This window comes from Silene latifolia, chromosome 3 (assembly GCF_048544455.1).
Source record: "Silene latifolia isolate original U9 population chromosome 3, ASM4854445v1, whole genome shotgun sequence".
NCBI classification, from domain to species: Eukaryota; Viridiplantae; Streptophyta; class Magnoliopsida; order Caryophyllales; family Caryophyllaceae; genus Silene; species Silene latifolia.
This window is the reverse complement of record NC_133528.1, coordinates 118,075,586-118,089,531: the sequence shown is the minus strand read 5'-3', so window position 1 is coordinate 118,089,531 and position 13,946 is coordinate 118,075,586. Positions and strand designations below refer to the sequence as shown.

The 13,946-nt window shown below is 34.4% G+C and overlaps 1 protein-coding gene and 1 non-coding gene across 2 annotated transcripts; both read right to left on the bottom strand.

Annotated features, from left to right (window-relative positions):
- Nucleotides 1-1,392: 1,392 nt before the first annotated feature.
- Nucleotides 1,393-1,464, bottom strand: TRNAD-GUC (transfer RNA aspartic acid (anticodon GUC)). The gene has a single exon. It is a non-coding gene; the product is annotated as a tRNA-Asp (tRNA).
- Nucleotides 1,465-1,816: 352 nt separating this feature from the next.
- On the bottom strand, nucleotides 1,817-10,355 carry LOC141647908 (uncharacterized). Its single transcript, XM_074456278.1, has 11 exons — nucleotides 10,124-10,355; nucleotides 8,928-9,189; nucleotides 7,503-7,707; nucleotides 6,643-6,733; nucleotides 6,402-6,538; nucleotides 5,229-5,472; nucleotides 4,894-4,998; nucleotides 4,638-4,820; nucleotides 4,077-4,281; nucleotides 2,569-3,052; nucleotides 1,817-2,024 (listed from the first exon to the last, which is right to left on the bottom strand). The coding sequence occupies exons 2-11, from the start codon at nucleotides 9,148-9,150 to the stop codon at nucleotides 1,919-1,921; spliced, it is 1,983 nt and encodes a 660-aa protein (XP_074312379.1). The 5' UTR covers nucleotides 9,151-9,189; nucleotides 10,124-10,355; the 3' UTR covers nucleotides 1,817-1,918.
- Between the last annotated feature and the right edge of the window lie 3,591 nt (nucleotides 10,356-13,946).

Genomic DNA, 13,946 nt, shown 5'->3' with positions numbered 1-13,946 from the left:
CATTTATAACTGCCCATTCAGAAAAGGTCTGTGTTTACGTCATCAACCCAATCATTTCTTACATTGCTCCTACTCTTTTTCCTCTTTAATTGTGTCTAACCAAGCAAATGTATGACATATTGGGTCACAAAAAAGGTCAAGTTACTCCAAAGAAGTCATCACTCCACCTCTTCATGACCTTGGATGGGAAACATGGTCATAGGGATCTTTTTTTTTTTTTTTCGTTATTGGTTTGGTGTTGTTTCGTTCTCTTTTACTCGTAAAACTCTAATAGATTAGCTCATAAATTAGCTTATTTTTCTCCTTTGTTTTTGAGTGACTACTCGATGGTGTTGGAGGGGTATATTTCCGGATTATATATTACTTGTATTGCCAAGAACGATTTATTAGAAATGAATCGAATTCTTGATTGGTTTTCCTAAAAAAAAAAAAAGGCTCTATTGATCCTGTTGTAAAACCAGAATTTCCCATTTAACACTACAAATAACACACTTTGCTAAATTTAGGAATCACACACATATAAGTGTTGCAGTAGATCGTGGATGGACAAAACAGATGATAGCCAAAGGGAATTTACACTAATACTTGGCTTGGTTATATGATGTTGTACAAAGCACATATGTGTATTACGATAAGCTAGTAGGAAAATAATAATTTTAACATTTAAATTATTTATCTTATCCTGTCTTTTTTTTTATTGACTATTTTAACATGAAGTATAAGAGGCCACCCTCATAAATAAAGAAAATTTGAGTAAATATTTCAATTTCTTTGTAATTTACCTTTATTGAAATATTAGTTCTTTTCCCTTTTCAAAAGAGGAAAAAAAAAAAAGAAATATTAGCTCTTTTCTTTAAAACTTTTCATTCCTACTACATACGGAGTATAAGTTATAAACCCTAATTTCATCATTGTTTAGAATGCATGAAAGCTTATAATATACTGATATTTTCATTCCTACTACACCGACGCTACATCAACTTCACAAACCATATTCACTAAATCACTAGCAATTATCTAGCTAGCACGTCTACGTACAAACTCACCTCAGGAAAATGAAATAAATAATTTAAAACATTAAACAAACTTTTAGTTCAAGATTTCATTTTGGATAACAATTTGTATGTCCAATACAATAAGTATAACCGCCCAATTTTTATTATACATATATACATTTTACGTACGAAGTACTCGTAATATTTTGTATCATATATACCGTAGTTATGTCAAGACTCATAGTAGGGGGTTCCAACTTATTCGGGCATATATTTTCATTAAAAATACACTTTAGGACTGACAAAAAAGTATAGATAGTGTTTAATCGCAAAACTTGACTCAAAAAGAAAATGCAAAAATGATTAAATGAGAACATGAAAGTTAATTGCAAAAAATCGCCGTTGCCGGGGATCGAACCCGGGTCACCCGCGTGACAGGCGGGAATACTTACCACTATACTACAACGACTGGAGTTGTAAGAATACTGAAGCAAAACTACATAACCAGAACATACACCCGGCACATAGAACTTTGCAGACAGGCCTAAAGTTCCAGCAGAAGTACGCAGGACTCGTGAACGATCAAACTCCCAATTCTTGTAAATTGTTTAAACTTTTGACGAATTATTAATCTGAATCTCTTGCATTTTTGAGATTTTAGCGATTCAGCGAACATATGAGTTTATGACTACTGTGTTTGGTAAATTGGATTGGTTGCACAAAACTTGCAAAGATCGTCTCTAGAGATGAAGAGTCTAAATTGATTCCACGGGAATTGTGATAGAATACCAGGGGGATGAAATGAAACTAAAAAGACTGAATTTGCAGTGAATCAAATATGGGTTTAACCAAAGTTTCCAACAAAGCATTCTACAGTGTGTTTGTCAATTTAATCTCAAGTGCCTAAATAATATACTGAATGCCTAAATTGATGTCAATACTTTTGAATATATAAAAGTAATGAATAAAGAAATGGCAATCGTAAGAATGCATATTCTTGAATCCGAATCCGAAGCTGCTGATATCGATCTGCATATAACAACAAACACCTTTGTTAACAATTCCATGGATAAGTTACTATCATACTTACAGAAACGCTGTCGAACTCAACTGCACCACGAGGGATAGATTACCAGATTTGACATAACTAACCCAACCAGAACTACTCGACTCAGTATCTGAATTACCATATCTAACTCGTAACTATTGAATAAATAACAAATGACGCAATTGAGTTAGCCCGACTCCAAAATGACTAATTGACCCAAACTGACCCGCATCCGAAATGACCCAATGATGTTACACCCAAAACGAAATCAAGCTCAAAATGACCCAACTCAATGAAGTGCATGATATATCCAAACCAACCAGACCCAAACCTCGAACCTTGCCTGAACAAAATGACTCTTTTGCCACTTCTAGAATCTAGACTAGCAAGTGTATGACATGCACTCCTCTTTAGTAATAATTTAACTGTCAGTGACCATCGTTGAATCGGTTCTTTTGCCAAGTAACGATGTCTGAATTCAACTGAAAAAGTTACCGTTTTATGAAAGCCGTGAAGTATCTTTACCTTGTCACAAGCGACACCTTTGTTAGTCCGTACCCCAAGGGAAAGAGAGGGTCATAATTTTCATCTCCAAAGTTCATGGGAAGCTGATTCACCGTCCTAAACCATGTTCTTGCTAGCTTGCCAGTAAATTCATAATCGCCGAACAAAACATCTGCTACTCCTTGACCTTCAGTCCCAGGCAACCACGCTGCAATTAGAGCATCCATTGTAGCAATGTATGGCTCTATCACAAGAGGCCTGCCTGATATGACTATGACCACACACTTGAGGGTCACACATACATTATTAATGACGTTTGGGCCTGGATCTGCAAGTGTGAGGGTCTCACTGTCTCCCGCAGTCTCTGCATAAGGGAGTTCCCCAACGACGATAATAGCATATGTAAAGTTGTTGGATTTGACATAGTCATTAGTCGGGTTTGCTCCGTACACAACTTGGGTGCTTGGATCAACTGCAGCTTTTATTGCAGTAAGAATGGTAGTTCCTGGTCATAAACAAAAAGAAACAACTCCGTTATTCATTACTTAGTGCTTCTGGAAACCATGAGTTGAAAAGAAACTATATGACATGGTTAAAACTTAAAAGTATCTTGAAACAGTTTTGAAAAACAAGAAAAGACGGATAAGATCAGATTACTTTACCAATACCTGAATAATAACAAAACAAGCACCCTTTCTTAAAGCATAAATGTGATTTATATGGTTTACGTACCTATTAAGGCTTATTATCAAAGCAAGTCCCTTTTTCTAAAGCACTAAAGTAACACTTTTGATTTTTATTTTTTTTGCCTTGTAAAGGCAGTTTTTAATGCCAACAGATTTCAAACCCATGAGTACCACATGGCTTGACTTGTATGGGCTAACATTCCGTCGTTGCAACATTTTTCAAAAACTAATCCTCAAATCAAATCAGTCAACTTTTTCCCCCTATCTCCTATTCATAGCGAAGCACATATCCTTTCAACAAGGATTAGACATTACTTGATACAATGATACACTATGTCTGACTAAAATGAAAACCGACAAGCATATTTTTATTCCACAATCAATTTCAAGGAATTTTATTTCCAATAGAGCTTAAGATTCTCACTATTATTGGGCTAGGGAGAAAATAGAATATAGCAAAATGACTAAATAAACTCTGTACACTTTTCACAATGTCAAATAGTAGCTGGATGATGCAATGCTCGGCTAAATTTTGGCTAAGGGTAATCCTGAAACAATGCATCTATGTTCTTAACACAAAAGATAAGCTTGCGTACACACTTGATCCTCCTAGGCTCCTACACTATTAAAGGCGGAACCTTCCAAACACGGGCAATGTTGTTGTATATGCAAGTTCAAGGTTTCTTTATCATGTTAAGCCATTAAGCCTTTTGTAGACACCAGATAAATTTTTGTATTGGGCACACATGACCATTTTTTAACAAGTGTAAGCAACTATAACTTTCTGTATTCCGAGTAAATCCAGCCAATTGAAATGAGAAACAGGACTGAAATCCAGGGTACCTTTTGTAGACTTGTTGTCGGTAAATCCCTGCCAATTAATTGTCCATCCTCCACACTGATAACCCAAATTATCAGCAAAATCACCAGCAACTAGTATTTTGGGTACACGTTTAGGAAGGGGAAGCAATGCAGCTTCTCCACTTTTACCATTCTTTAGAAGTACAAGTGATTTTCTCACAGCTTCTCTAGCCAAGTCTCTGTGGGCCTGCTCCAGTAAAAATATTATGTTCAAAAACTTTTGAAAATATGCTAAATAACAGAAGGAAATTGATTTAGCATCACAGGATAATAATACACACATATACCTCTGCACTATCCCAAAACTCCATAATTTAAGCCGAGTTTTGTGCGAGACACTAGCACATAAAACTATAAAAGACCAACCCAAATAATTTGTATTCCTCATTTAATTACATGGTAATCACTAAAAAAAATATGGTTAATCGGTTTGTCTCACATGTTACACTACTGTTACACTGTCTAATGTGCGTTTTTGTGTAATTCAGAAAGGGAAGGATATTAATTAAGGAAAAAAAAAAATCAAAAGCATGCTTAGCTGACCTGACTTCCAAGTTCATTCACAAGACTAGGATCGCCAAAGGGGTTCTCGAAAAGACCCATCGTGAACTTAACTAGCAAAATCCTAGACACAGCGTCATCAATACGATCCATTGGGATGAAGTTGTTCTTCACAAGGTAGGTAAGATCATCTATGAAGCCAGTGTAGTTGTATGGGACCATTACCTGTAGCAAGAACCGTAAGTATAATTGCTTGAACAAATCTGAGGCTATACTTTCCAAATGAAGAGATATGAACCATGTCTATGCCAGCTTGTATTCCAGCCAGAACGGAGTATGTGTAGTTGATACCAGGTGGCGTAGTTATTCGGTCAATACCTTGCCAATCCGAGATGACAAAACCCTGAAAACCAACAACACAAGCAAATCTAGCATTTAAAGTTTAATACACGACATGTTCATCAAAAACTCAAACTCCAACTTCGTTAAATCAATTATTTTTGTGTAAGACCATTATATGCGTACACAACCAAGTTATTAACTCATCATGCATTAAATATATAGAATGAAGAGACAAGGGAATCCATCTTAGTTAATTTAAGCACAATGATGGACTTTGATGCAAATATATACCTTAAAGTTAAGGGTGCCCTTGAGATATCCACTAATCATTTCACGATCGGCATGCATCTTAACACCGTTCCAACTGGAGTAGGAAATCATGACAGTAGATACGCCTTTACTGATAGCATCAGAATATGCAGGCATGTGAATGCTAAGCAAGTCATGCGAATCAATTATAGTGTTAGCCTCATTGACTCCTCTCGTTGTCCCACCATCTCCGACAAAATGCTTTGCACAAGCAGCAACCTTGTCCCTGGCAGCAAGCCAGCAACAATCATGTTATCAGATAACACCTTCTGGTTTTTATAAAAATCATTCTCAGTATCTATCAATGTATGAGCAGAATTACTAATAATAGGAATATTTATAATAGTTGGGCCTCAACCATCACCTTAAGGTTTGGTTGAGATGGTTCATCTATCATGGTATCAGAGCAAGTGTGACCGACGGTCACGGGTTCAAATCCTGGCAACCTCAAAACTCCTCAAAAACTCGAAGTGGAAACCCAGCACACGGTACGGGGGAGCCGGTGCACAACTAACCACTCTTCAAGCCCAACGGGCATTTGAGTGAGGGAGCGTAATAGGAATATTTATAATAGTTGGGCCTCAACCATCACCTTAAGGTTTTGGTTGAGATGGTTCATCTATCAATTAAAGTGTACTCTTATAACAGTGTTTTGTCGCTATGAATTCAATGATAAGTTTCAAATTCTTCATCAAAGTAAAAATTGTTATGTCAAACCACTACCTTCACAAGCAACAATGACTTGTACAGAAAGACAAAGGGAGCAATCTAAGGAAACAAGGCAACAATCCCCACCACCTGCCCGAAAGAAAAGACAAAAACAGCATACCCAGCCGAAGGCCACCAATTTACAGAAATTCTATCTAGACATACTTTACAGTCAAATATGAAAAGTCACGGAAACTATAAGAGAATTGTAAGCACAAGTCACAAGGCTTCTGCATCGTGTAGCTTATGTTATGTTTCTTAACTAGTTGATTTCAACTATTCTTCCAATGAATTTTCTTTCTAAATATTAGGTGGTTATTGGAGTTCAAAGGATACGATTAGCAAAAACTGAGGGGGTGACCGATCTGTATCTAGGGCACATCACTTTGGACAGAAAGTTATGGATACAACAAATTTCAAAATTCAAGTGTTAAGAACAGTTCATACTTTCCACCAACATATGGAAGTCCCTTGCGAGGACTTTCTCCTTGTAACCCATTGATAATTTCAGTCATTCCCTGGACAATAGTGTGATCCTCACTGTAACTTTCATAACAACGACCCCATCTTGGATCTCTACATACCTGAGGAAACACAACACAGAGCAATAGTTGACCAAAGCTTAAATGACAGAGAAATTCACATGCTCAAATCTAAACTACAAAAATAGCCGTCTAAGAGCACTTACTGCTATGCAAGGAGCAAAAGTATACTGAATTCCAGTAGCTCTAACTTCAAGAGCTGTTGCTGCACCTATTCTCTTTACGAGATCAGGGTCCCTATTAACCAAAAATTGAAACTAACTTGTGAAGTTGAAAGAAAGGTGATGGTACATTCTACATAAATGAGGATCACATATGAGAGACTTCCAAATCTTTCCTAAACATTGGAGGTTCTAACTGATGTACTGGAAAAATGAGAGACTTTCAAATCTTTCCATCAGTGACACACAGTTATGACAGATTAATAAGCTGTTTACATCTTTATGTGTGATACTATTGTAAATTTGTAAGAATAAAGTATGTACATGGATTCATAATAACAGTTTCCAAGAATTTCTCTCTTTCTTAGGTGCTCTATACGACTCTAGAGGCCTAACATCTCCGTATTTTTTTTTTTATAAAATTGCATATCATCATTATACCATCAATCCTCACAACTTAAAGAACATTTAGAAAGTCTTTGTGCTAAACCCATCGTTTATAACTTGTACTTCCCTATAAAAAAATAAAAATCTGCTGAGCCCCTCATAATTCCATCTTGATATCAAAGCTCCCGTAGACCAAGAAAATCACGGTCTCCATTGAGAGGACAGGATGTTACCAAATAGCTGATGGCTTTAGCTGTTAGTGAACCAGAGTTCTAGCATATTTTTCTAGTTTTAGTTAGTTTCAATGATGTTAAAGATGGTAGAACTCCTAGCCCTATTGAAGAAATCAGAATCGATTGTACGTGAGATGTGCCATATATATAAACATTATATCCATTCAATTTTAGCAAGTTGACGAACTAAACCGCACTAACAGTAACAAGCAATTATACACTAACCTGGTAGCACCCAGACCAACATTATGCGGGAATATTGTAGCATTATAAACATTGTTGTGCCCATGGACAGCATCTATTCCATAAATCATGGGGATGCCCAAACGACTGGATAAGGCTTCCTTTTGAAAATTATCAACCATATTCATCCAATCTTGAGCAGTTGCTTCTGGCAAAGGCGTGCTGCCGCCACCACTCAACACACTTCCTACAGGATTTCAACCAATTGTTAGTTCCTTCTTAAAAAATGTTTCTCATATTCACCTAAAGTGAAGATAAACAGCTACTGAGTCACATCTCTAATGAAAGTCTCATACTCTCATTCATTACTTAAGAGATCAAATCTCAATTCAGGTGTACTAAGCCATGAATAAAAGCAGCAGTTCAGCCCAACTAGTAATTCGATACAGAAGTATCAGAGGATCAATATATATAAATCATGGTACTAAATATCGGCTAGGACACCGCATCAAGATGCTGCATAATTATGAATTGTCACAATTTGGAAGGCTACTGCAACCAAATTTGAGGCATTATCAATTGCACTTATAGCATAGAGACTGAGACAAGACTGCGACGAGCAATTCCAAGATAAAGTCTCGAAGAAAGATTGTCAATAGGGAATTGGAAAAGCTCCAATCTTATCAGTTTTTCAGGAAAACTCCTCAGTGTCATTATAAGTAGGTGCACAGAAAAGACAGACATTGTGGTACGAAAAATAGTATCGGTAGGCAAATTCTGATATCAAAAGGCGCCACATCTGCGATGCATACATTAAATAACCATGTTCTTGAGAGCAGCTAGTACAATCTCAGAGCCACAACCGTTCACAGCTAGTTCAAGAAATGGCCACTGGCATTAAGACTTTCATACCAGCTTTACAAGGAAGGTCATCCTTCAATAGAGCATCAACAAAAATGCAACCTTGCGATCTTTTCAAAATCAAATCTGCTCTTACCAACAAAATTTAGAATAGGGAAACCATGCCATCCACGGATGAATACATGCCATCTCATTTTCCTAAATTTTTCTGACATATATACATACATGGTACAATATCTAGGTCAAGACACGCCATCGGAGTCCCTTTTCAAAGATTTAATGGTTGCTGCATATATGGCGCAGCGACTAATCCTAGGTCATCAAAAGGAATTCCGAGATCAAGGTAAAGGCCGATTTATTATACCATGCATACATAAACTGCCTGTTCAAAGATTCCTCCCTTGTCTCATGCGTTATATCCATTAGCAAACATTTAAGATTAATGCCCATATCCTACAACTAAGTCAAACATTCACGATTCTACATTATCCAGAGAAGTACAAAACAAAAAATTACCCCACTGCCTCAAGGCAATAGAAACATAGTAATCTAAGCAACAAGAAAAAAACTGAAATGTAAGGTTTTATGATGCAAATAGGCAATTACCAATAGAGTAAGTCTTCATTGAATTAGCAGTAGCCAAAGTTCGGTCAATCTGAGTCATCTGACCAATCTTCTCCTCCAATGTCATTCTGCTCAAAAGATCCTTTACACGAGCAGCAGCTGGTTGTTGAGGATCCTTGTATATCATATACTCATTTTGCGCAATCGCCCCCAAACTCCATACTAACACAATGTTAACCACTAACCAAACTACCCTCACCAACATATCCTATTCTTTATTTTCTCCCCCTTTACAAAGCTGAAGCTGAAACAAAAATGCCCAAATTAGAATCACTTCAATATACACCAAATGATAAATGTATGCCAAGCATCTGCAGATAACAATCTCGGTGGGAAATAAACAGAATTTTAGAGAAAAGAGGCAATGTTCCAAGCTTTAGTGAAATGCTAACTTCATCTAGCACCCAAAAGAAGATAATAATACTCCTATAAAGGTGAATATTTATACTTAGTGCATATAAATCTATAAAAATATATAAAATGAGCAAAAGTTTCTCAACAAATTCCAAACTTTTTTGCCACACAAAAGTTGGTGGATTTGGGGTGGAAAAAGAAAAGCATATACAGAATATAATGTAACACCCTTCTTTTAGTTCATTCAGATACAAAGATAGAAGAAACAAGAAGCAACTGTAAAACCCAAAAACAACACCATCCAAAAAAGATCAAATAAAAAACACAAATGCACCTGCAAAAACAATGCATCTAAACACAAAATTCATAGATAAAGATAAAGAATAAATGAACCAAAAAACAAAACAAAATCAAATCATATCAAAGATTAGAATATAATCTACAACATCAAAAATGTATACTTTATAAGCATAGTATTAACAAGAGAATAATAATACCTCCGTCCCGATCATTTGTTTACCTTATATATTATTTTCGAGCGGTGTTTTAATCAAAGGTAAGCAAATGATTGAGAAGAGGAAGTAACATTGAAGTGATTTGATTAGAATGCAAGTGCAAGTAATGAAGCAACAATCTTTAAGGTATAATCTTTAGGTTAATGTTAAAAGACATCCACTTTCTTGCATATGAAGCAGCTAGAAATCAAAATCTTTAGAACCCAGAAGTTGGAAAGTAATCATACAAAATGGGTTTCAAGCAAATGATTAATTAGTTAACTACAAATTTGAAATTTAAAAGAATTAGGGAAAAGGGAAGAGATTTACTAAAGTTGAAGAATAGCAGCAGCAGCAGCAACAACAGCCTTAATTATAATTTAGGCAGCTAGCAAATGAGAAGGGGGTTTTTTATTTGCTTTCCTTATTTGATAAATGGGATTAGTTAGTGGAGTAGCGACATGGGAGTGACTCCTCAACGCCACTTTTTGTTGTTCATACACTTGGTCGACTACTCGACTGGTCGGTGTATTGAAAAAGTCGAGAATGGTTATCAATCTTCTCTTTTCTACGTCAGTCCGTTTTGCTTCAGACCATTTTATTTCAGACCGCAATAAGACCTCTTACAAGTGAGAAGCACATGAGTGGTGGGACACTCCATTTGCTTTCCCACTCACACCCTAATGGTATCTGTCTGACCATTTCAGACGAATATGACAGTCTGAAATAAGAATTTGTATTTGTACGTTGTTTAATTATTAACTTGTATATTAATTATTAATTTCGAATGTGATATTAAAAGAGCAATAGGTCTTGGTATAGACGGGTGGGGCGAACAGACGGGTAAAGACCTTTAATAAAATGGGTAGGGGGACAAGGTGAGGCACCTCCATGTGCTTCCCACTTTATGGCAAATGAGTATTTTGTGAGGGAAAATAGTATCCGTCTATACGTATAGACGGATAGTGTCCGTCTATAATGAGAATTTGTGTTAAAAGAGAAGGTCGGAGAGCAAATAACCAGACAAAAGTTGTTGACAAAACTCGAAAAAATTATAATGTACTTCCTCCATTCAACTCCACTCTACCATATTGTAAAATGCACACATATTAAGGAGAAAATTAAACAAGTAATAGAAGTACAAATGGGTGTGTGAAAGATGCTTTATTAAATAATAGAAGTACAAATGAGTGTTGATTTTAGTGGGCCAAGTAGTGGCAAAATATGTAAATAAGAGATTGTAATAAGGATAAAAAGGTAATTTTTCATGCTTTTTTTGGAAAGTGGTAGAGTGGAGTTGAATGGATAAAAATGGTAATATGGTAGAGTGGAGTTGAAGGGAGGAAGTAGATTTTAACTAAGAAAGACTGCATTCAATTGGTATAAGAAAAATGAAAAGCACAGAGAGAGCATCTTGGCAAGGATTTAGTAGTAGGCTGCTATATGTCTAAATCTGACAGACTAACATGTGTGTGTGTGGGGGCACAACAAACTTTTTAGCTAAAAATAACGTTGCTTTTCAGTATTTCCTTTTCCGAAACTCTTTATATTATTTGGATATCTTTACTTAGTTAAGAGGTTAGTCGTGATTTTTTTGGGAAAAGTTTAGTTAAAACTTTTGACTTGTTTTTCTATTTTATCTTATTGACCCCAAATCCTTACGTATTCAAAATTAGTAGTCAACTAGTTTGAATGCTCGTGCGTTGCAACGGGGTAATTAACTTATTTATAATGAAAAAAAATGTTATAAGAGTTTAATGTTTACATTCTATGTCTAATGATTTGTTTACATATTATTAAAATATCTCTTTCAAAAAAATTAAAAGATTAATATATACGTGGGTTAACTCTTATTTATAATCATATAATCACCCCACATTATACTAATCTTTCGATGTGGGACAATTCTACTATTTATAAGTAATATATTCACCAAACTTGGATTATGTTTTTGATGTGGGACAATTCTACTATTTATACGTAGTATATACTAGTTTGAATGCTCGTGCGTTGCAACGGGATAATTAACTTATTTATAATGCAAAAAAAAACGTTATAAAGGTTTAATGTTCACATTTTATGTCTAATAATTTGCTTACATATTATTAAATTATTCTTTCAAAAAAAATAAAAGATTAATATATACGTGGGTTAACTCTTATTTATAATCACCTCACCTTATATTAATCTTTCTATGTGGGACAATTATACTATTTATAAGTAATATTTACCAAACTTGGATTATTTTTCTGATGTGGGACAATTTTACTATTTATACGTAGTATATATTCATCAAACCTGCATTGTTTTTCAATGTGGGACAAATATCATACTCAGAATTACACCATTTTTTTTGCACTTTAGTTCGACATCCAACCAGATCCCGAATACGAATACGGACAATTGCTACTCATTATATCTAATATTTATATTTAAATTTAGTACTATGATCAAATACTCTCCATTAATAATGTTCGACATTAACTTAGTTTGAGTGTATGTGCGTTGCAACGGGGTAATTAACTTATTTATAATGCAAAAAAAAACGTTATAAGGTTTTAATATTTATATTCTATGTGAGACTATGCCTAATGATATGTTTACATATTATTAAAATATCTCTTTCAAAAAAAATAAAAGATTAATATATACGTGGGTTAACTTATTTATAATCATATAATCACTCCATCTTATACTAATCTTTTGGCGTGGTACAATTTTACTATTTATAAGTAATATATTCACCAAACTTGGATTATTTTTCTGATGTGGGACAATTCTACTATTTATACGTAGTATATATTCATCAAACCTGCATTATTTTTCAATGTGGGACAAATATCATACTCAAAGTTACACCATTTTTTGGCACTTAGTTCGACATCCAACCAGATCCTAAATACCGAATACGGACAATTGCTACTCATTTATCTAATAGTTATATTTAAATTTAATAATATGATCAAGTACTCTCCATTAATATTTGTATTTTGTTTTTCTTCAATTTTTTTTTTTATCATAATTGAGATACGAAAATTTCCCGTGGTACCCCTTAATTTTGTCAGATTTTCCATGTTACCCCTACTTTTAAGAATCTGCCTATGGTACCCTTGAGGTTCCATTTTTTTTTCCCATGGTACCCCCTAATGTAAAGGTTGTTAAATGGACGTTAAGTTTGATAGCGTGACAATAAAATAAAAATTAAAAAATAATACCACTTTTATTGTTTTATTGGTACAGATTTATCTCTCTTTTAAATGAAAATTTAATTAACTACTATATCATTATAATATTGAAAATTTCTCATGGTAACCTTGAACTTTGATAGATTACACATGGTACCCCTAATTTTAAGTTTCTACAAATGGTACCCACGTGTTCACCTTTTTCTTTCCCAGATTACCACTTGAATATAAAATAAGAAATATAGAGTATATATTATATATAATAACTAAAAGATTTTCCAAAGATTAACTTAGGTTAAAGATCATTATTCTAGAGACAGTAATACAAACTATTTTAAGAACTCTCTCTGACAATACTTAAGAGAATCAAAAAAATTTGGGTTATGACTTCTATTTATAATCATAAGATCACTTTGCCTTGTGGTAATCTTCCGATGTGGGACAATTCTAATATTTATACATAGTATATTCACCACACTTACATTACTTTTCAATGTAGGATAAATAACATACTAAATACACCATTTTTTTGTACCTACTTTGACATCAACCCGATTTAATAATGAGAAATGACAATAAAATCTACAATCTAATGATAACATTTTTTTGTCACAATCTAATTATATAATTTTCATACGATATTTTTTTGTTAAATAAAATATAAAGTTTTTATATCAAAATTATAAACATCACTTTAATATAATATAGAAAATGTATATATATGGGACAATTCTATTATTTATACATAATATATTCACCACACCTACATTATTTTTCAATGTGGGACATATAACATACTAAAAAGTATACTCCCTCCTATTCTATATATTTTTCCCTATTTCCATATTCGGTTATTCGGGTTTTCTTCCCTATTTCCTTTTTTAGGTTGATTTGTGTGGTCCAAATTCAATGACATGTGGGGTAGTGTGTATTGTGTGGTCCAAATTTAATTTCTTATTCTTTGAGGC

Excerpts from the sequence above, each read along its gene's own strand:
- LOC141647908 (XM_074456278.1), bottom strand. The coding sequence starts at position 9,150 with ATGTTGGTGAGGGTAGTTTGGTTAGTGGTTAACATTGTGTTAGTATGG. Across the intron at positions 5,473-6,401 it reads CTTCCATATGTTGGTGGAAA|GGACAAGGTTGCTGCTTGTG; the intron begins GTATGAACTGTT and ends GCTTGCTGCCAG. Across the intron at positions 4,282-4,637 it reads TGAATGAACTTGGAAGTCAG|GCCCACAGAGACTTGGCTAG; the intron begins GTCAGCTAAGCA and ends TTACTGGAGCAG.